The 20708-nt window shown below is 67.6% G+C and overlaps 1 protein-coding gene across 1 annotated transcript in view; it reads right to left on the reverse strand.

The window, feature by feature from the left end:
• ASIC4 (acid sensing ion channel subunit family member 4) overlaps positions 1-17163 on the reverse strand; it is a 74021-nt gene extending 56858 nt beyond the window's left edge. The window contains 1 exon segment of the mRNA XM_077829983.1: positions 16588-17163. Within this exon segment, the coding sequence (XP_077686109.1) occupies positions 16588-17163 (576 nt within the window).
• Positions 17164-20708: the final 3545 nt, after the last annotated feature.

Here is a 20708-nt window from a genome sequence, read left to right on the forward strand (position 1 = left end):
TCAATCAGCTGCCCTCAGCAAGCGGCGCTGGGAATTAAAGTGCTAATGAGCCGCGGGCTGGAGGGCCGGGGAGGCTGGTGATTAATCAGGGGCCTGGCTCTGACAGGCCTCGCGCCTGGTGCGTCCCTCCCCCAGGAGCCGGGGGAGCCCCGCAGCGCCCTGGCCTGCAGCCTGCAGGAGCAGGGACCACGCTGGGCCCAAGTCACAACCCCGCCCGGCTGCCCCGTGTCTCACCGGCCTGGCCCACCCCTCCTGGCGGTGCCACAGGCTGGCTGGAGGGGCAGCTCCTCCTGCCCCAGACCCAGCTCAGGAGCTGAACCGAGACGTCCCCCCGTCCCCTCCGAGTAACGAGGGAGCTGAGCCTGAATGAGGCCCCCGGGGATGGCCTCGGGCAGCCGGGGGGTGGAGGGAGACAGGCAGCCTGGGGGGTACAGGCAGCTGTGGGGGTACAGACAGCTGGGAGGGGGGTACAGGCAGCTGGGGGGGTACAGACAGCTGGGGGGGTGCAGGCAGCTGGGAGGGGGGTACAGGCAGCCGGGGGGGGTACAGACAGCCGGGAGGGGTACAGACAGCCTGGGGGGGGTACAGGCAGCTGGGAAGGTTACAGGCAGCCGGGGGGGGGGGTACTGGCAGCTGGGAGGGTACAGACAGCTGTGGGGGGGGGGTACAGGCAGCCAGGGGAGGTACAGACAGATGGGAAGGGGGTACAGAGAGCCGGGGGGGGGGTACAGGCAGCTGGGAGGGAAGTACAGACAGCCGGGAGGGGGGTACAGGCAGCCGGGGGGGGTACAGGCAGCTGCGGGGGGTTGGGGCAGGCCCGTACCCACGGCGCGTTGTTAGTAGGGAGTAACAAGCGCAGGTTCGGTCGAACAGGGGGAACTTTGAACCCCGTGTGCGTCCCTGCCCAGCGCAGCCCAGCCAGCTCCCCAGGTCCCTGGGCCCTGCCGGTACCGGACCCTGCCGGGAACACGGGCCCTCGGGCTCCAGGCCGGCTGACTGCGCTGCAAGCCGCTGGAGATGGAAATCTCCGTCCCCCCAGGCCCGCTCCGGCTCGGCTTCTCCTGTCGGGGGGCAGGGGCTGGGCTGCGTGGGGTGGAGCCGGGTGATGTCCGAGGCAAAGCCGGGACCCAGAACCATCTGGGAACCCGAGGGCGGAGCGGGGCGAAGGGTCGTGGGGGACAGCGACGGGGCATTAAACCGCGCACCCCCGAGGGGGCTGAACGTGACCCGTGGCCGCCCCAGGAACGGACCTGGGCATTGCTGCCAAAGATCAGGGAACCCCACCCCCCAGCCGGCATCAGAAGAGCAAATGGGCCAATGCCTCCCCCTACATCCTGGGGCGGGCGCGTCCGCACACCGGGCGCTGCCCAGCCACACGGGCTCAGGGACGGGTGAGGGGCCTGGCTAAACTCGCCCCTGCAGAGAGCTGGGAAAGCCGGAGCCGGTTCCCTTAGCGAGCATCTCCCCCAGGACTAACCAGCCTTGGCCCAATTAATTATACAGATTGTGGCAGGGCCTATCCCCCGCCCCCCACCTGCAGCTAGTGGGGGCAGGGTGAGGCCTAATGGGGGCAGATGAGCCCGGGCTGCAGCTGCGGGCGTTACCGCTGCCCAGGGGGACCAGGCTCCATGGGCCAGGGCGTCGGGCGGGGTGGGTCAGGGGTCTCGTTGTGCAGGGTGAGGGAAGGGACCTACTGCTGCTCCAGCCAGTTCTCAGCGCCTGGCTGGGGGCTCCTGCCCTGGGAGGGCTCCCGGGGGGAGCAGGGGTCAAAGCCAGGTGAGTGGCTCAGTCTGGGGGGAGCCCTCAGGTCTGGGCCGCGCAGAGTCTTACGAGCTGGTCTGAGGGTCCCTGCTGACCTCCAATGCTGAGAGTCCGGGAACCCCCGACGGGCTGAACTTTGCCACCGGCCTTGCCCAGACACCTGTGTTGCAGCCGGGGCTGTTCCCGTTCCCACGAGCAAAGCCTGAGGTCTCCCCCATGCACGAGAGTGCAGCGCCCCCCCACACCCCCCCCCCCGGCTCACACCGAACCCATCAGCTGCCAATAACACTCCCTAGCTCTGACAGAAAGCGTGGGGGGGGGGGGTCCCGGCTTTCTCAGCCCCACCCCGGCTAGCGCGGCCGTTGTCACGGCGTCCCCGGGCGATGCTCTGGAACTGCTCCCCATGAAGCGAGGCAGGACTCTGGGGCAGTCTCCTCTCAGGGAGCAGCCTGTCTGCAGGACATATAGCTCCCCCGGCTTCCCCTTTCCTGGGTCTGACCTTGGAGCATTCAGCCTCCTCTGCCCCTCCGTGTGCTTCCCACAGCGAGTCCGCCCAGGCGGGGTCCTGCGGAAGCCAGAGGGTCCTGCCCCGCAACTCCGCAGTCAGACGGGACTCTCAGCCAGCCAGTAAAACAGAAGGTTTATTAGACGACAGGAACATGGTCTAACACAGAGCTTGTAGGTGCAGAGAACAGGACCCCTCAGCTGGGTCCATTTTGGGGGGCAGGGAGCCAGACAACCCCATCCGCCCTTCCCTCCATGTCTCCAGCCAGCCCCAAACTGACTCCCCCTCCAGCCCCTCCTCCTCTGGGCTTTGTCCCTTTCCCAGGCCAGGAGGTCACCGGATTCCTTTGTTCTCCAACCCCTTAGCTCTCACCTTGCAGGGGGGAAGGGCCCAGGCCATCAGTGGCCAGGAAACAGGGTGTCGGCCAGTCTCTGTGTCCAGACCCCTGCACACACCTGCCCTCTAGGGCTCTGCAATGATCATACACCCTTACCCCACCCCCTAGATACTTAAGAACTGCCTAGGGGAAACTGAGGCACCCCCACACTATTCAGAGGAAACATTAAGAACAGTCCCGCTTTGTCACAGCCGTGTGGCTGGTGCTGTGGCCCAAAGTGGGCACTGGGCCATCGGGCTCCCTCTGTCTCCAGCCACTTCTCAGCCCGGGCAAGCGCCTGCTCTGTGCACTCCAGGCCCCCTGCACTAGGGCTGCCACACCATCCCGTGGCTGGAAGCACCTTGCCCAGCTCTCCCCCCGTCACCCCACGGCCGGCTCAGCACGGCAGCCCCACGCTGCAGCCAGCTCCTGAAGCCAGCTGCAGCAGGCCCCGGGCAGCCCTTGGCAGGATGCCGCTGAACAAGCAAAGCCTTTCCCAGCCACTTGCCCATAATTCACAGGCTTTAAACTTCTCCCAGGTTTCCTGGGCCCTGCAGCCCAGTGATGCTGCCCAAGGAGAGCCCTGTGTGCTGAGCAGTGAGCGAGTGCAGGGCGCTGCCCCTCAGAGCTGGGCACAGCTGCACTGGGAGTCTGCACACACCACCTGGCGTGAGGCGCTGGCACAAGGGAAGCAGCCCAGGGCAGCCATTGGCACAGCCCGGCCAGTGGCTGAGCACCATGGAGCCAAGAGAGGGAGCCACACTCAGGACCCTGAGCGAGCCTGGCCAGAGGGGAGGGGGACCATGCGCCATGGGGCTCCAGCGGAGTGGGGAGGCACCATGGGGGCCCCAACATTCACTTTCTGCCAGTCCCCAGAATGTTCTCCAGGGGTCCAAGGCCTATTGACAACCCATATTAATGGTCCAGCCAGCTCCTCGGCCAGCTCCTTTGGAACTGACTTATGAGGAGAGGCTGAGGGAGCTGCGATTGTTTAGCCTGCAGAAGAGAAGAATGAGGGGGGATTTGATAGCTGTTTTCAACTACCTGAAAGGGGGTTCCAAAGAGGATGGCTCTAGACTGTTCTCAATGGTAGCAGATGACAGAACGAGGAGTAATGGCTTCAAGTTGCAGTGGGGGAGGTTTAGATTGGATATTAGGAAAAACTTTTTCACTAAGAGGGTGGTGAAACACTGGAATGCGTTGCCTAGGGAGGTGGTGGAATCTCCTTCCTTGGAAGTTTTTAAGGTCAGGCTTGACAAAGCCCTGGCTGGGATGATTTAACTGGGAATTGGTCCTGCTTCGAGCAGGGGGTTGGACTAGATGACCTTCAGGGGTCCCTTCCAACCCTGATATTCTATGATTCTATGATTCTATGAACTCTTGGGTGCCTATTCTCCGGCCCTGCTTGTCAAGCTGTCTGGAGGGGCTCATAAAGGGAAACCCCAACCTCAGGGCTGACTGCGAAGAAAAAGGACATACCCCAAACTGGCTGTGAGTTCAGGATTCGGATTCCACCCACTGAGTACCCAGTGTGAACTCTCCAGCACTACAGCAGCCTTACCACGGAGTCCCAGGCAGTCCCCATGGTGCACTGGTCTGCCTCACCGCCGAGGGGAGCAGCCTCTGGGACAGATGGGCCCAGACACCAACAATCCAACGTTCAGGTTTCTCCCCATCAGCTCCATCTCAGCTCTGCTCAGACAGCCCTGGGAGCCGCGCCCGGGGGTTACGGACTGAGACAGGAACCGAGCGAGCTATTTACCAGGTGGAAGCAGGTAAACAGCCCTAGCTGAGCTCCAGGCCAGGTTCCAGAGGTGACAGACGCTGCTGGGATACGCCAGCTAACCCAGGCCATGCTGCTGGGGGTCCCTGCCCCATGCTGCAGAAAGCTGCAGTCCCTTCTCGGGGACCCACCGGAGCCCTGGCGTGACAGACAGGACCCAGCCTTGGCCGAGCAGTAACGCGCCAGCTCTTAGCTAGGCCCCGGTCAGCACGTGCCTGGCTGGTGCGGGTGCACAGAGCCCCCCAGTCTGTCGGGCGCCCTGCGGGCCGGCACAGCCGACCCCGGGAGATACGGAGGGGTGACAGGATAACGGATGAGGATGCTTTGTTCGAACTAGCAGGTACGAGACACGAGGCTGGTAACTAACGCCGGGAACGTGACACACGACTTGTTTGTGTCAGTGTCCAAATGGAGAAGCCGTGGGCGGGAGTCTTGGCCGGGGCTGAGCCGGCCCCTTGTCACAGGCACTCGCGTCCAGACCAGCCAGGCACCACGTCCTGCCGGGGACTCGTGTTCCCTCCCGCGAGTTGACGCTCCTGGGCCCAGCCCTCTGCACGGCACCTGCTCCCGCCACCGTTACTGAGGATGGAGAGAAACGTGTCAGAGACCCTCCGAGCCCGGGGCGCAGCCGTCCTCAGCGAGATCGATGCCCGGTGCTTCCGTCCCCGGTTTCAAGGGGCTAACCCTAGCAGCATCTGCTTGCCCCCCGCCGCGGTGGCAGCGTGGCACCCTCGCCGGAACACGTGAGGCAGCCGTGCGTGGCAGGGCACGGGGCCAGAGAGCGGCGCTCGCCCGCTGCCCTACGCTCTGCGGCTGGGGCCATGTGTGGGGCAGAGGGGCTCCCGGACCTGCCAGTATCTCAGAATGGCTCCATGCTAGGAACGTCCCTTCCCTCCTCCCAGCCGGGCCGGGCACCGCTGCCCCAGGGGAGGGGCTGTGTGGGCAAGTCCCGGGCCTGCAGCGGGGCGGCCCCTCCCGCAAGGGAGTGATGGGTGACGCGGCTGGGTCACGGGCTCACCGGGAGACGTGCCCGGCACCTGTCCTGTCGCCCCCTAGTGGCCTCTGCTCTTAACATCCCGGTGCCCAACGGCTGGGCGGGCGGCCCTCGGGCATGGCTGCTGCCAGCACCAACCGACCCCCAGGATGCGGCAAACGAGCAATTGCCACATGACGTGCAGAGGGCACAACCATGCAGCCAGGGAGATGGGCGCAGCCCTGCCAATGCCCCTCAATCCCGACCCGCAGCCTCTGGCTGTCCCAGCCCTGAACACCCCCCTCTGCGCGGCTCATGCCCCTGACCCGCAACCCATCCCCCAGCCCCATTCAGGCTCCTCCAGCCTGGCCCACGCTAGCTTGACCCCAGACCGTTCCTATGCTGCCCGCGCCCGGCGGCTCTCGGCATCACCGAGGCCGATTCCTCAGTGGGAAAGGGGGAAATCCGGCTTCAAACAATTATTGCTTTTTCCACCTGACTGGCTGCAAACTTGTTAATTTTTTTTTAATGGGTGAGAAGTGTAGATGGCAGCTGCCTGGGAAATGAGTCGCCGAGCGAACCGCGGGTCCCTGGCTGGCTTTCAGCTCTCCCGCGGCTCCCTTGCGCACGCTGCCGTCTATAAATAACGCCCCGTCTCCGCTATGGCAGAACGGCAGTGCTGGCTACAGGCGTCGGACATAAAACCATCCCTCTTTATGGCTCCAAACCATTCGCGTCATTTAGTGCAGCTCCGTAAACCTTCTGTTCTCCGCACGCCGCCTTGGTGCTAACAACTCCCGACGGCATGTGCCAAGCTCCCAGCACTGTGCCCAGGGACCCCGGCACCGAGCAATGGCTTCCCTGCCCCCCGCCGAGCAACGGACGCCCCCCTCGCTCCCTCCGAGCACCATCGCCTGGCACGCAGCTCCCCTGCTCCCACCCCTCCCCAATGCAGCACCTGGGATCCTGGCACGAGCCCTGCCGTATCCCCCCCTGCGGTACCACGGCAGCCAAGACCATCAGGCACCGATGTCACCCCCCGTGTCACCCCAGGGCTGCCTGGTCCCCCTCGACACGATGGAGCCCCCAGGATCCCCTGCACCAACCCCGCTACCGGCCAGCACAGCCGCAGGTGCTGCCCGGCACGGCCCTGGCGCCGGGGGCCCGGTGCAGCACCCGGGGGGGTTTCTGGCCCCAGGCTCTCCGGGACCCAACCAGGAGAGGCTGAAGGGAACCAGGCAGGAGACTGTGGGCAAGCAACTGCTGCTCTTGTCCCGGCCTCTCCCAGCAGGGGGCGCTGTGGGGAGCGGGGCAGGAGCGCTGGCTGTGGGGGGAACTCGCGGCTACTCCAGTCCCAGCCTCTCCCAGCAGGGGGCGCTGTGGGGCACAGGAGGTGGCATGGTGGGGGGGCCAGTGGGGGTGCTGGGGGGTTCTGGAATAGGGAGACCCTGGCTGGAAGGTGGCTGCCCCGTGGTCCTGGCTGGATGGGCACTCGGTGCCCCGGGGATTGGAGGATGCTGGGTGTGGCACTGTCCCCGTGGCCTCAGGCTGCCGGACCCCAGCCCGGTGCCGGACACGCCTGCCCTGCTGAGCCTGGATGGTGCCGGCACCAGGGTCCGAACCTGACGGGCTGCCCAGCACTGCTGCAATGCACGGGCCAAGGGGAGCTGCAGGGGGGCAGGGGGACTGTGGGTCAGGCTGGGGGCCGCGGCCAGGGGCGCACAGCTCCTGACCATGGCCCCAGGCTCTGTTTCATGAATAGCAAAGTCCCTCATTTGCTTTCGAAAGCCTGTCCCAGCTCGCCAGGCCCGGTGCTCGGGGACAGGCCCGGGGAGGACCCCTCAGCATGCCAGCCGCACTCGGTCTCACTCTGGCACCGGGGAAGCCACGTGGCTTCACCGCCCCTTTGGCCTGAACCTCGGAGCCTTCAGCCCCCCGCTCCATGCCACGAGCTCCCGGCAGCGAGTCTGGCTGAGCGGGGCACGCGAGGGAGCCGTGCAGCCCCCAGGGCAGGGCACAGCTGGCAGGCGGGTTTGTCCTTGGTTAGCAGAGAACAGTCACAGTCTGGTTCCCCAGAGCCCCAGCCCGGCGGGGCGACCCCCTGGTTCCCACTCTGTCCCTCTGGCCTCTGTTCAACCCCCAGCCACCGGCCAGCCCCACCTGCCCCTCCTCAGCCCTCTGTTCCAGGCTGGTCAGGCCTGGCTGGCTCCCTGCGGGGTGGGATGCCCAGGGGTGTTAGTTGCTAGGTACCAAACGTCCCTGTGATTGGCTCTGCCATTGTCTGCACAGGCCCTCCGTTGACCAGGCCCCAAGCCCCAGACAGCTGGGCACCATTCGCATCTATGTCCCAGAGCACCCAGTCTCCTCCGCTGCCTCCTGAACCAGCAGCATGTGGGGAAACTGAGGCCCACACAGTATTCACACAAAATATTTACAGAAAATTCCCACCCCAACACAAAGCCACTGCTGCTCCAGGCCAGGGTGGGGGGTGAGGCGGGGGCAGGGCGGATGGCGAGGCAGGGCAGGGAGTGGGGCCGAGGTGCGGGGAGGGCCAGGGGTGAGGCCAGGGCGGGGCAAGGTGCGAGGCTGGGGTGAGGGCGGGTCCAGCCCCTTGGCTAAGGCTGCTCCTGGCTCAGGGCCTCCGGCTTTTCCACCTGCCCATTCACACCAAGCTTCCCGCTGACCCCCCCTCCGCCCCACGGTGACCCCGCTGACCCCCCCACAGGAGGGCGAAGGCAAAGCCCCACCCCCACCCCACGGTGCAGCCAATCACATTGACCCATGTGAGCCCCACCCATGCTGCAGCCAATCACATTGTCCCATGGCAAACCCTCTGCACCTCCTGCCCCCCCACGCACACTGCAACCAATCACGTTATCCCGCAGCGCGACTCCCCTGCACTGTGGCCAATCAGAGAGCTCTGCAGGGGGCCACCCACATGGCACGCCGCCAATCACAGCGTCCTGCAGCTAGCCCCCTCCCTGTCTGCGAGCCCCACAGTGTCCATCCTGTAGGGCGCGAGGGGGTCCGGCTCGGGGGGCGGCACCATGGGGCAGAATGAGGAGGCCGGGCCCCGGGGGCGCCGTTCGCCCCAGCGTGGCAGGGGGCGGAGCTAACCAAACAGGCCCCACCCCCACGGCGAATGGGGCGAGCCAGATGCACCTGCCGCCCCCCAGCGCCAGCCCTGGCCCAGGCCCCACGGCAGCTCCCGCCCCTGCAGCTCCGCGACCCAGCGGCCTCCCGGGCCAGCTCAGTAAGAGCCTGACACGAAATTACCCAGATCCGCCGAAGAGCTTTAAAGTCAATTCATTCCACGTAATTAGGACGGGGGCGTTCAGCTCCCGCGATCGGATCCTGTCACTGCCAGCCCCGCTGCTCCACTGCCCCCCGGCAGGGCCCTGGGCTCCCCCAAACACAGCCCTGCTGGCGCCCCCCATTCCCGACCCCCAGCCCCAGCCCCGGGCTCCCCCAAACACAGCCCTGCCGGCGCCCCCCACTCCCGACCCACAGCCCCCTGCCCCGGGCTCCCCCAAACACAGCCCTGCCGGCGCCCCCCACTCCCGACCCGCAGCCCCCAGCCCCGGGCTCCCCCAAACACAGCCCTGCCGGCACCCCCCACTCCCGACCCCCAGCCCCAGCCCCGGGTTCCCCCAAACACAGCCCTGCCGGCACCCCCCCACTCCCGACCCACAGCCCCCTGCCCCGGGCTCCCCCAAACACAGCCCTGCCGGCGCCCCCCACTCCCGACCCCCAGCCCCAGCCCCGGGCTCCCCCAAACACAGCCCTGCCGGCGCCCCCCACTCCCGACCCCCAGCCCCAGCCTCCCCCAAACACAGCCCTGCCGGCGCCCCCCATTCCCAACCCCCAGCCGCAGCCCCGGGCTCCCCCAAACACAGCCCTGCCGGCGCCCCCCACTCCCGACCCGCAGCCCCCAGCCCCGGGCTCCCCCAAACACAGCCCTGCCGGCACCCCCCACTCCCGACCCCCAGCCCCAGCCCCGGGTTCCCCCAAACACAGCCCTGCCGGCGCCCCCCACTCCCGACCCCCAGCCCCAGGCTCCCCCAAACACAGCCCTGCCGGCGCCCCCCATTCCCGACCCCCAGCCCCAGCCCCGGGCTCCCCCAAACACAGCCCTGCCGGCACCCCCCACTCCCGACCCCCAGCCCCAGCCCCGGGCTCCCCCAAACACAGCCCTGCCGGCGCCCCCCACTCCCGACCCCCAGCCCCAGCCTCCCCCAAACACAGCCCTGCCGGCGCCCCCCATTCCCGACCCCCAGCCCCAGCCCCGGGCTCCCCCAAACACAGCCCTGCCGGCGCCCCCCACTCCCGACCCACAGCCCCCTGCCCCGGGCTCCCCCAAACACAGCCCTGCCGGCGCCCCCCACTCCCGACCCGCAGCCCCCAGCCCCGGGCTCCCCCAAACACAGCCCTGCCGGCACCCCCCACTCCCGACCCCCAGCCCCAGCCCCGGGCTCCCCCAAACACAGCCCTGCCGGCACCCCCCATTCCCGACCCCCAGCCCCAGCCCCGGGCTCCCCCAAACACAGCCCTGCCGGCGCCCCCCACTCCCGACCCGCAGCCCCCAGCCCCGGGCTCCCCCAAACACAGCCCTGCCGGCACCCCCCATTCCCGACCCCCAGCCCCAGCCCCGGGCTCCCCCAAACACAGCCCTGCCGGCGCCCCCCACTCCCGACCCCCAGCCCCAGCCTCCCCCAAACACAGCCCTGCCGGCGCCCCCCATTCCCAACCCCCAGCCCCAGCCCCGGGCTCCCCCAAACACAGCCCTGCCGGCACCCCCCACTCCCGACCCCCAGCCCCAGCCCCGGGCTCCCCCAAACACAGCCCTGCCGGCGCCCCCCACTCCCGACCCGCAGCCCCAGCCCCGGGCTCCCCCAAACACAGCCCTGCCGGCACCCCCCACTCCCGACCCGCAGCCCCAGCCTCCCCCAAACACAGCCCTGCCGGCGCCCCCCACTCCCGACCCGCAGCCCCAGCCCCGGGCTCCCCCAAACACAGCCCTGCCGGCGCCCCCCACTCCCGACCCCCAGCCCCCAGCCCCGGGCTCCCCCAAACACAGCCCTGCCGGCGCCCCCCACTCCCGACCCGCAGCCCCAGCCCCGGGCTCCCCCAAACACAGCCCTGCCGGCGCCCCCCACTCCCGACCCGCAGCCCCAGCCCCGGGCTCCCCCAAACACAGCCCTGCCGGCACCCCCCCACTCCCGACCCCCAGCCCCAGCCCCGGGCTCCCCCAAACACAGCCCTGCCGGCGCCCCCCACTCCCGACCCGCAGCCCCCAGCCCCGGGCTCCCCCAAACACAGCCCTGCCGGCACCCCCCAATCCCGACCCCCAGCCCCAGCCCCGGGCTCCCCCAAACACAGCCCTGCCGGCGCCCCCCACTCCCGACCCGCAGCCCCAGCCTCCCCCAAACACAGCCCTGCCGGCGCCCCCCACTCCCGACCCGCAGCCCCCTGCCGTCCAGCTTTAGGCTGTTCTAGAGATTTTTCAGGCTGCAGCCAGTTGCTGCTCCTGTCCCAGCCCGGGTGCTGTGGGGCTGATGTTGCCAGCACTGTGGCAGGACCACGATGCCCCCCGGCCTGACCCTTGTGCCCGGCGCTCACTGCCTGGGCCGCCCTGCGGTGAGGGGGGATGTCGGGGACCCAGGGGCTCAGCCACCCCCGCCCCGTGGCAGCTCAGTCCCTAGACAGCTGCATGCCAGCCCAGGCCCGAGGGGAGACAGAGACCTGGCCGTCCCCCCCAGAATGGGCGCTTGGCCTGGGCCCCTCGGAGCTGCTGCTGCTGGAGCCCCGGCCCCGGAGCCCCCGGCTATTAGCGACCGGCAGGGGGCAGGCGGCGAGGGGCGAGAACCCGGCTCCCTGCTTGTCCCTGCGCTGGCCAGCGCCCCGTTGGCCCCTGCGCGGGGAGGGGCAGCCAGGGGTCTGCAGCCCAGCCACGTCCCCAGAGTAAAAATAGCCGGGAAATGTGACCGTTGTGGCACGTGGCTCTGGCGGAAAGGTCAGCGAGAGGCCCCGCGGTGGGGGCGCCGTGGATTAGCCGGGTGAGTTAAACGGTGACTTTGTCAGAGCCAGGAACGAACACGCAGGAAATATGGGGAGGGGGGAGGCTCCAGCCCACGGCTGAACCGGGCCCCTGGCACCGCAGAACGGACCCCCCTCCCTGCCCCCGCCCCCAACAGCCCAGCCCCGGTGGGCACCGGTGCGCGCAGCATGGCAAAGCTGCCCATCGCCGTGGGCTCCAGCAAGCAGCCGGGGGTCTCCGGGGTGGGGGGCTGCTCAGAGCGTCGGCCCCGGGGATGGCAGCCGCTGAGCAGGGGTTTCCCGCGTGACCCATGGAGGACGAGCTCGGGGCTCTGCCAGCTGGCTCGGGGCTCCGGGGTGGCACCTTGGCTCACAGCTGCGGCCGTCCCGCCATGCCAGGGCGCTGCCCCCGCCTGCCCCTCGGCAGCACCCACAGGGCTGGCGCAGGGTCGCGCTGAGTCACAGAGCGGGGACCCTACATCCCCGCAGCCCGTTCCGGTCGTGCCCAGGGACCCTGAGTCCTGCCAGCTCCCCATGGCCTCCTCACTGCACAGAGGGGGAGGGATTCATAGAATCACAGAATATCAGGGTTGGAAGGGACCTCAGCAGGTATCTAGTCCAATCCCCTGCTCAAAGCAGGACCAACCCCAACTAAATCATCCCAGCCAGGGCTTTGTCAAGCCTGACCTTAAAAACCTCTAAGGATGGAGATTCCATCACCTCCCTAGGGAACCCATTCCAGTGTTTCACCACCCTCCTAGTGAAAGTTTTTCCTAATATCCAACCCAAACCTTCCCCACTGCAACTTGAGACCATTACTCCTCGTTCTGTCATCTGCTACCACTGAGAACAAGCCTAGATCCATCCTCTTTGGAACCCCCTTTCAGGGAGTTGAAAGCAGCTATCAAATCCCCCCTCATTCTTCTCTTCCGCAGACTAAACATCCCCAGTTCCCTCAGCCTCTCCTCATAACTCATGTGTTCCAGTCCCCTCATCATTTTTGTTGCCCTCCGCTGGACGCTTTCCAATTTTTCCACATCCTTCTTGTAGTGGGGGGCCCAAAACTGGACACAGTACTCCAGATGAGTCCTCACCAATGTCGAATAGAGGGGAACGATCACGTCCCTCGATCTGCTGGCAATGCCCCTACGTATACATCCCAAAATGACATTGGCCTTCTTGGCAACAAGGGCACACTGCTGACTCATATCCAGCTTCTCGTCCACTGTCACCCCTAGGTCCTTTTCCGCAGAACTGCTGCCTAGCCATTCGGTCCCTAGTCCGTAGCGGTGCATGGGATTCTTCCATCCTAAGTGCAGGACCCTGCACTTGTCCTTGTTGAACCTCATCAGATTTCTTTTGGCCCAATCCTCCAATTTGTCTAGGTCTGTCTGTATCCTATCCCTACCCTCCAGCGTATCCACCTCTTCTCCCAATTTAGTGTCATCCGCAAACTTGCTGAGGGTGCAATCCACACCATCCTCCAGATCATTAATGAAGATATTGAACAAAACCGGCCCCAGGACCGACCCTTGGGGCACTCCACTTGATACCGGCTGCCAACTAGACATGGAGCCATTCATCACTACCCGTTGAGCCCGACAGTCTAGCCAACTTTCTACCCACTTTATAATCCATTCATCCAGCCCATATTTCTTTAACTTGCTGGCAAGAATACTGTGGGAGACCGTGTCAAAAGCTTTGCTAAAGTCAAGAAACAATACATCCACTGCTTTCCCTTCATCCACAGAACCAGTTATCGCGTCATAGAAGGCAATTAGATTAGTCAGGCATGACTTGCCCTTGGTGAATCCATGCTGACTGTTCCTGATCACTTTCCTCTCCTCTAAGTGCTTCAGCATTGATTCCTTGAGGACCTGCTCCATGATTTTTCCAGGGACTGTGGTGAGGCTGACTGGCCTGTAGTTCCCCGAATCCTCCTTTTTCCCTTTTTTAAAGATGGGCACTACATTAGCCCAGCGTCACACAGGGACGACCCTCGATCTCCCAGATGGGTGCCCCATGCCTCTGTCCACCAGCATCCTCGTACAGCGCTGCTGGTGCCCCTCACTCCCCACCCGCAGCCCCCCTGCTAGCCCCCAGCTCTGCCGGTGCCCCTCACTCCTGACCCACAGCCCCCGCTGTCCCCTGCATTTCCATAGGCCTGGACCCAGTGCCTGGCTCTGTCTGCTCAGTTTCTTCTCTTGCTGCCTGATCCTGGAGGCTTCGCCCCCCACCCCGGCCGGCTAGAGCAGCGCAGACTTGCTGGGCCCTGGGGACTCCCCCGGCACTGACCTGGCGGCTCAGGGCCGAGCCCAGCGCCTCAAAGGACCCTGCCCGATGCGGCCGGTCTGTGCCAGGCTCCGGGGATCCTGCCAGCTGCGGTGGAAGCACTGCCAGCTCTCGGCAGCCTCCCCGGGGCCGGGTTCGCGGGGCCGGAGCCGAGACAAAAGGCTTTTGACAGGGATTTCGCTTTTCAGAACAGCCGCCACCCTGAGCGGGCGAGGGAGTGAGCGATCGCGCCCGGCAGGTGCACGGGGTGACAGCAGCCGGGCTGGGGGCTCCTCCATCCTCCCCCACCTGCCCCTGCCCAGGCTGGTCCTGCAGGCTCCAGGCGCTGCTGGGGCCGTGAGCGGTGCCAGCCCCTGGGGAGGGGCCCGGTGCGGTGGGCAGGGAGCAGAGATCGATAGACCGGACCCTCCCCTGCCTGCCCAGTGCCCGCTCACAGCCTGGCGACCAGCCAGGGGCTAAACCGGCCCCTGCCAGCCTCAGGGAGCGACCCCTCCCCAGCGTGTCCCCACCCTCGCTGCATGCCGCAGGGCCTGGCCCCGCTGTGCCCTGACCTGGACACGCTCGGGCCCCTGCGCTGGGCTGGGGCAGGACTGGGCCCCGGGCCCCGGATCAGGCTGGCCGGGGCAGCCCAGCGCCCCACCAGCTGCTGCCAAGGACTAGCCCAGGAAACCTCCCACTGGAGCGTGACGACGATTTCCAGCCCCACGGGCCCCCTGCTCCCGCCACCACAGGCCCCACCGGAGACACGGGCGCCCCAGCTGCCCACACCAAGGCCGAGAAGAGCTGCCAGGCAGGGCGGGGGGCAGCGCAGGCAAGGGTGGGGGCCCGGGGCCTGGCCTGCTGCCCGGGTCCCTGCGTCTCTCCCACTCTGGAGCGCAGGGGGACCCGCAGTCCAGCCGCAGGGAACCTGGCTGCGGCTCCGCGCCCCCCCGCAGGAGATTTACAGCCCGCCCGGCTTTACGACTTGGAAGCTGCTTACGCCGGGGATTTTCCCCCGTGCCGGCCCATAAAGAACCCGGCCGGTGACGGGCTGGAGGCTGATTTCCAGCTCACTGCCTGCAGCACGGGGTCCTGCCGGGTATTTCGCACGCCCAGCGCCCGTGCATAGAGAGGGGCAGCCCTGCCCCCCCAGGAGAGCACACAGGGCCAGAGCCTGGCCAGCCCGCCAGCCCCACGGCTGCCCCACAGCTCCTGGCCAGAGCGCTGCTCCAATCCACCTCCCCCAGGCGTCCTCCCGCTGGGATGTGCTCACACCAGGTCCCGCGACTGAGAACCCAGGAGTCCTGTGCCTATCCCAGCACATGCCGGGGGAGGGGAGCAGCGCCTGGCTCTTCCCCCCAGCATGTCCCTCCCCCCGGCACCAGCCCCACACCTCCAGTGGACCCCCAACTCCCACCCCTCGGCACTGCCCGTCCCACCCCACGGCACCCTGCTTAGAAACGGCCCCACACAGCAACCCCGCCACCCCACACTGCCATCAGCAGGGCCCAGGGCTTTGTCCCCAGGGAGTCTGGGGTCTGCCTCGAAGGGCTCAGTGCCCCAGAAGGACCCAAGTGACCGAGTGCTTAGCCAAGCCCTCCAGCGACGGGCATCGCCACCTCACACTGGCAGCCCCACAGCCAGTCCCCAGGCCCACCCCTCCTCCCTCTGGCCCCCTAGTCCCCCAGCTATTCTACTCCAGACCCTCGGCCTTCAATCCCACCTCAGCAGGCTCAGCCCAGGGACCCTCCCACCCACACACCTTGGAGGGGGCAGTGAGGAGCCAGGCGTCCGCGCCCCCCAGCCCCTCCCGCGGCCAGGGCACAGAGAGGGGATCAGAGTGCAGGGCTCCTGGCTCCCAGCCCTGTGCTCATGCCTGTGCCCAACATCGAGACCGGCCATGCCCCCCTGTGCCCACCGCGGGCACCCAGCAGGGAAAGGGGCAGCATCCTGCACTCCCCCTGCCCTCCACAGGCCCCCTCCCTGGAGCCCCCCTCTCCTCTCCCTCTCTCCCCCACCTTCCTCGGGGAGCCCCCCCACTCCACAGAGGTGGGATCTCCACTGGGCCAGCTCTGGCCTCGTGCTGCTGGCTGAGACCCGCCGCCCTGCCCCCGGTGCCCGCAGCTCCCCTCCCCGAGCCGGGCGCGGGCTGCGGCTGGCAGCGCTGCTCCGGGAGCGCGGAATCAGGCCGCGTGGCAGCCGCAGGAGGGAAGCGGCTCATTTCCAGAGTCATTACGGGCGGCAAAGGTCCCACCAGGCTTTCCGCCCGCTCAGCACATTGATTTCCCCAAAGCACAGCGGGGATTTGGGGCTTCAGGCTCCAGAGCGGAGCCGGCACCCCGCTAGCCGTGCCCGGCTGGGAGCCTCGCTGCCTGGACCAGCACCTGGAGGGCGGCCCGGGCCCCGGGCCCTGGGCCCCGGCGTGGAAGGGGCCAGCCCAGGGCCGTGCAGGCTGCCAGGGGGGACGGAGGCACACTGGGAGCAGCCCCTGCTTGGGCGCTCCGGGCACACATGACCCTGGCACCCCAGGGGTGTCTTTCCTTGCGAACCCCCTGCCAGCCCCGGTGCGGGGGGCTCTCTCCCAGCACAGCAAGAAACGGCAACTTCCCAAGGCGTCCAGTGATCCCTCGGCTCTCCCCCGGCCCCGGCTCTGCAAGTCCCTCCATCGGGGGGCCCCAGAGCCCGGCCCCCAGCGTGGCTCAGCCCCCTGGACAGAGCTCTGGCGCTCGGGGAACTTGGAGGGAAACTCCACCAGACACGGCTGGAGCAGCAGGAGGCCGGGCGCCAGGGGGCCGGGCGGGCGCCAGGGGGCCGGGCGGGCGCCAGGGGGCCGGGCGGGCGCCAGGGGGCCGGGCGGGTGTCCGCGGCCGGCAGGGACTCACCACGGTGAAGTTCCGGGAGGAGCACTTCTCGCCGCTGAAGTTGCAGCTCTGGAGCATGTCGTCGAGCTGGTGGCCGGTGCGGTTCAGGATGTCGGCCATGTCCGGGTCGGGGTAGAGCAGGTCGGCCGCCCTGTGCCCCTCGCGGTCCTTGGGGGGCAGCCCGGTCATGTTGGCCAGGTGGAAGATGTCGGCGTCGGAGAGCGCGGAGTGGCGGAAGCGGTTGATGTTGCAGATGGTCACGGCCGGGAAGAGCATCTCGCGGGCGGCCTCCTCGTCCAGCGCCGCGAGGTGCGGGCGCTCCAGGTACAGCAGCGCCGAGCGGGCGGCCTGGGACAGGAGGAAGGCCAGCGAGAGCAGGAAGGCGAAGGCCCACAGTGTCTGCCGCACGCCCAGGCGCCCCGACCCGCAGATGTGGCCAAGGCCGTGCAGGGTGCTGGTACCAGCGAAGGCGGCCAGGTCGCGGGTGCGCCGGCGGCTGGGCTCCTCGATCAGGCTCTCCTTGTCCCCTTCCTCTTCCTCCTCCTGCTTCTCATCCTCCTCGGCAAATTTAATTTTACACACGATCTCAATTGGCATCTGCCCAGAGCGGCCGGCGCGCCCACCGTGCCCAGCCAGCAAGCTAGCCCCCGGCGTGGGGACCCGGCCAGAGCCAGGGACGGGCACGGGGGAGCCTCCTCTGTGGCAGGACACCTCACCCGCCGAGCGAGAGCGGGGCGATGCCAAGGGAAGCGCAGCCCTTCTCCGGCGCTCCCAGCCGCTGCTTCCCTCTTGTCTCACGAGTCGATCGTCTCCTTGTGCCTTCGCTTATCAGCACAAATACAGCTGTCAAATAACCCGGCCTCTGCCTCCCTGCGCTGGCGAAGACCCGGCAGAGACAGGCAGCGGGTAGGCAGCATGTGCTAATACAATCCAGGGAACACTTAATCATTCAAGACATGTCACCGGCATTTCCCCGTGCAGCCCGGCGCGTGAGCAGAGGCGGCGGGCAGGGACCGGAGCCCCCCGGGCAGGGGGCCGCACCGAACCGAGCCCCGCCAGCCCCGGCCAGCTCCAAAGTGCTGCTCCAGCCACTTGTTAGAACAGCTCGGCCGCGGCAAAGTGATGCCAAGGGGAGCAGAGAGCGCGGCCGCTCGCTGGCAGCTCCGCTCGCCCGCCGGGGCCTGGCACCCCTGCCACGACTTCCTGCCCCAGGAGAGGAGCAGTCACCGCGGCTGGAGCGGGGACTGGGAGCCGGAGGCAGCCTGCAGCCAGCCAGCCGAGCAGCCCCTCCTAATCCCCCGGCCGTGGATCCTCCTGGACGTTAACCGCCTCCCTGCCGCGCAGCGCCTGCTCCCAAAGTTGGGAGCTGCAAACCCTCCGGCTCCTGGGGCCCGCGAGGCCGTGCCGGCCGTGCCCTCGCCGCGGGCCACCCGCCTCCTCCCTCGCCGGCTGCGCGATCAGGGCGAGGAGGGGAGAGGAAGCCGGCAGGAGGAGCTGCCCCGATCGATGGCGCTCCCCGCAGAACAAGCCGCGGGAAAAGTGAAAAGGGTTATTGATCCGTGCGAAGCAGCAGCTGTCAGGGATTAGGGCTCCCTCCCCTTCCCGGGAATTAATGCCGCGCGGAGCGGAGCCTGAGCCGGCTGCAGCTCTGCATGGGCCAGCGGTTCCCTCGGCTCCGGGCTGGCCAGGCTCCTGCAATCGCGGCTCGCCAAGTTCCTGCCCCCCCGCCCGCAAGGGGGCCAGGGAACCCCAGGAAACGCCGCCGGGCCTGGCGACGGGCCCCGGAGCAACGCACCACCGGGCTCGGGCCGGCTCAGCCAGCGTGGCCGGGGGTCTCACCGGGCCCAGAGCCATGGGGCGCTGGGCAGCTCCAGCCTTCGGCCCAGGGGCAGGGGGCGCGGCAGGGCCCCGCACCCACCGACGGCCCCCGCCCGTCTCAGGGCCGGGGCTGCCCAAGAGGAGGCAGGAAGCCACCGTCTGGGCCAGAGCGGAGCAGGGCCCCAAATCTGGGCATGGGGGCAGGGCTGCGCTCGCCACACCCAGGCTGCCCCCAGACACCCACAGGCCGGGCCAAAGCCAGCCCGGCAAACGCCACAGAAACCTGCACCCATCCTGAGGGCCTGCACAGGCCCCACGAGCCAGCCCCACACCGCTCGCTGTCCTCCTCTGCACAGACCCCCCGCTCCCTCTGGCCAGCCCCACACTGCTCACCATCCTCCTCTGCAGAGACCCCCCCACCCTCCCAGCCAGCCCCACACCACTCGCCGTCCTCCTCTGCACAGACCCCCCCGCCCCCCGCTCCCCCAGCCAGCCCCACATCGCTCGCCATCCTCCTCTGCACAGACCCCCCTGTCCCCCATCCTCCTCTGCACAGACCCCCACGGCCAGCCCCACACCGCTGACTATCCTCCTCTGCACAGACCCCCCTGCCCCCCACTCCCCCCGGCCAGCCCCACACCTCTCGCAGTTGTCCTCTGCACACACACCCCCCGGCCAGCCCCACACCGCTCATTCTCCTGCTCTGTACAGACCCCCCCCAGCTCTGGTGGTAACCCCCCGCCACTGCCCGCTGCACAGAGACCTCCCAGGTCAGCCCCCCCAGCCCACACGCTGCATAGACCTCCCTGCCAGAGGTTGCTCCCCCTGCACATAGCTCTGCTTTCACCCCCACAGCTGGTCTTTGCAGAGTCCCTCAGGACACCCCCATGGCCCAGGTCTGCAGCCCACATTTCCAAGCTGGACCCCTCAGGAGCTGGCCAGGGGCCTAGTCTGGCACGAGCGAGGACTGGCCCTGCCCCCTGCAATGAAGCGGGACTGTTCTTAATGTTTTCTCTGAATAGTGTGGGGGTGCCTCAGTTTCCCCATGGCAGTTCTTAAGCCTCTAGGTGGTGGGATAAGGGTGTATGATCATTGCAGAGCCCTAGAGGGCAGGTGTGTGCAGGGGTCTGGACACAGAGAATGGCCGACACCCTGTTTCCCGGCAACCGATGGCCTGGGCCCTTCCCCCCTGCAAGGTGAGAGCTAAAGGGCTGGAGAACAAAGGAATCAGGTGCCCTCCTGGCCCGGGGACAGGGACAAAGACCAGAGGAGGGGGGGCTGGAGGGAGTTTCAGTTTGGGGCTGGCTGGGGACGAGGAGTGAAGGGCAGACGGGGTTGTCTGGCTCACTGCCCCCCAAAATGGACCCAGCTGAGGGGTCCTGTTCTCTGCACCTGCAAGCTCTGTGTGAGACCATGTTCCTGTCGTCTAATAAACCTTCTGTTTTACTGGCTGGCTGAGAGTCCTGTCTGACTGCGGAGTTGGGGGGCAGGACCCTCTGGCCCCCCCAGGACCCCGCCTGGGCAGACTCGCTGTGGGAAGCGCACGGAGGGGCAGAGGAGGCTGAAGGCTCCGAGGTCGGACCCAGGAAGGTGGAGCCGGGGGAGCTGTGTGTCCTGCAGACAGGCTGCTCCCCGAAAGGAGACTCCCCAGAGTCCTGCCTGGCTTCGTGAGGAGCAGATCCAGAGCATCGCCCGGGGACCCCGGGACACCCCCCAGAACCTCCACCATGGCCCACCCCCAAGGGACGCAGTGTGGGGCAGCCCCAGGCAGGCGGGGCCAGGCCAACAGTAGTGCCCAGATTCCCTACGCTGGGCCCAGGCGGTGCCCCGAGCTATGCCGTGCCCTCGCCCCCGTCCCTCACCCGCAGCCCGGGGTGGGGAGCCAGGGTCTGTTTCTGCCCCGGGCTGCAGCCTCCCCCCGTCCCAGGGCATGATGCTCCCGCCCCAGAGCTGGGCGATTGGCAGGGTGCCGACCAAGTGCTGAGTGTTCGGGGTGAGCAGGGGCAGCCCCCTCATCCTGCACCCCCGGGAACATCCCCCTCGCTAGGGCACCCCCTTGGCAGCCGCCCCCCCTCCCCGGGCCACGGCCGATGCCACCAGCAAAGCTCCAAACCCGGCTGGGGTGGGCGCCTGGCCCCTGCCTCCGTGCAGGCCAATGGAGCCGGGCCGGTAGCCTCCTGCAGGGTGCATGCACTGAGCCCAGCACCCCGCTCCGGGGCACCCCACTCTCGCGTTGGCCGGGCCCAGCATCAGTCTCTCTTCAGCCTCCCACCAACAGCCCCACAAACAAATGGCCCTTTAACGCCCCACTCCCAGCTGCTGGC

The sequence above is a fragment of the Eretmochelys imbricata genome, chromosome 11, assembly GCF_965152235.1.
Source record: "Eretmochelys imbricata isolate rEreImb1 chromosome 11, rEreImb1.hap1, whole genome shotgun sequence".
NCBI classification, from domain to species: domain Eukaryota; kingdom Metazoa; phylum Chordata; order Testudines; family Cheloniidae; genus Eretmochelys; species Eretmochelys imbricata.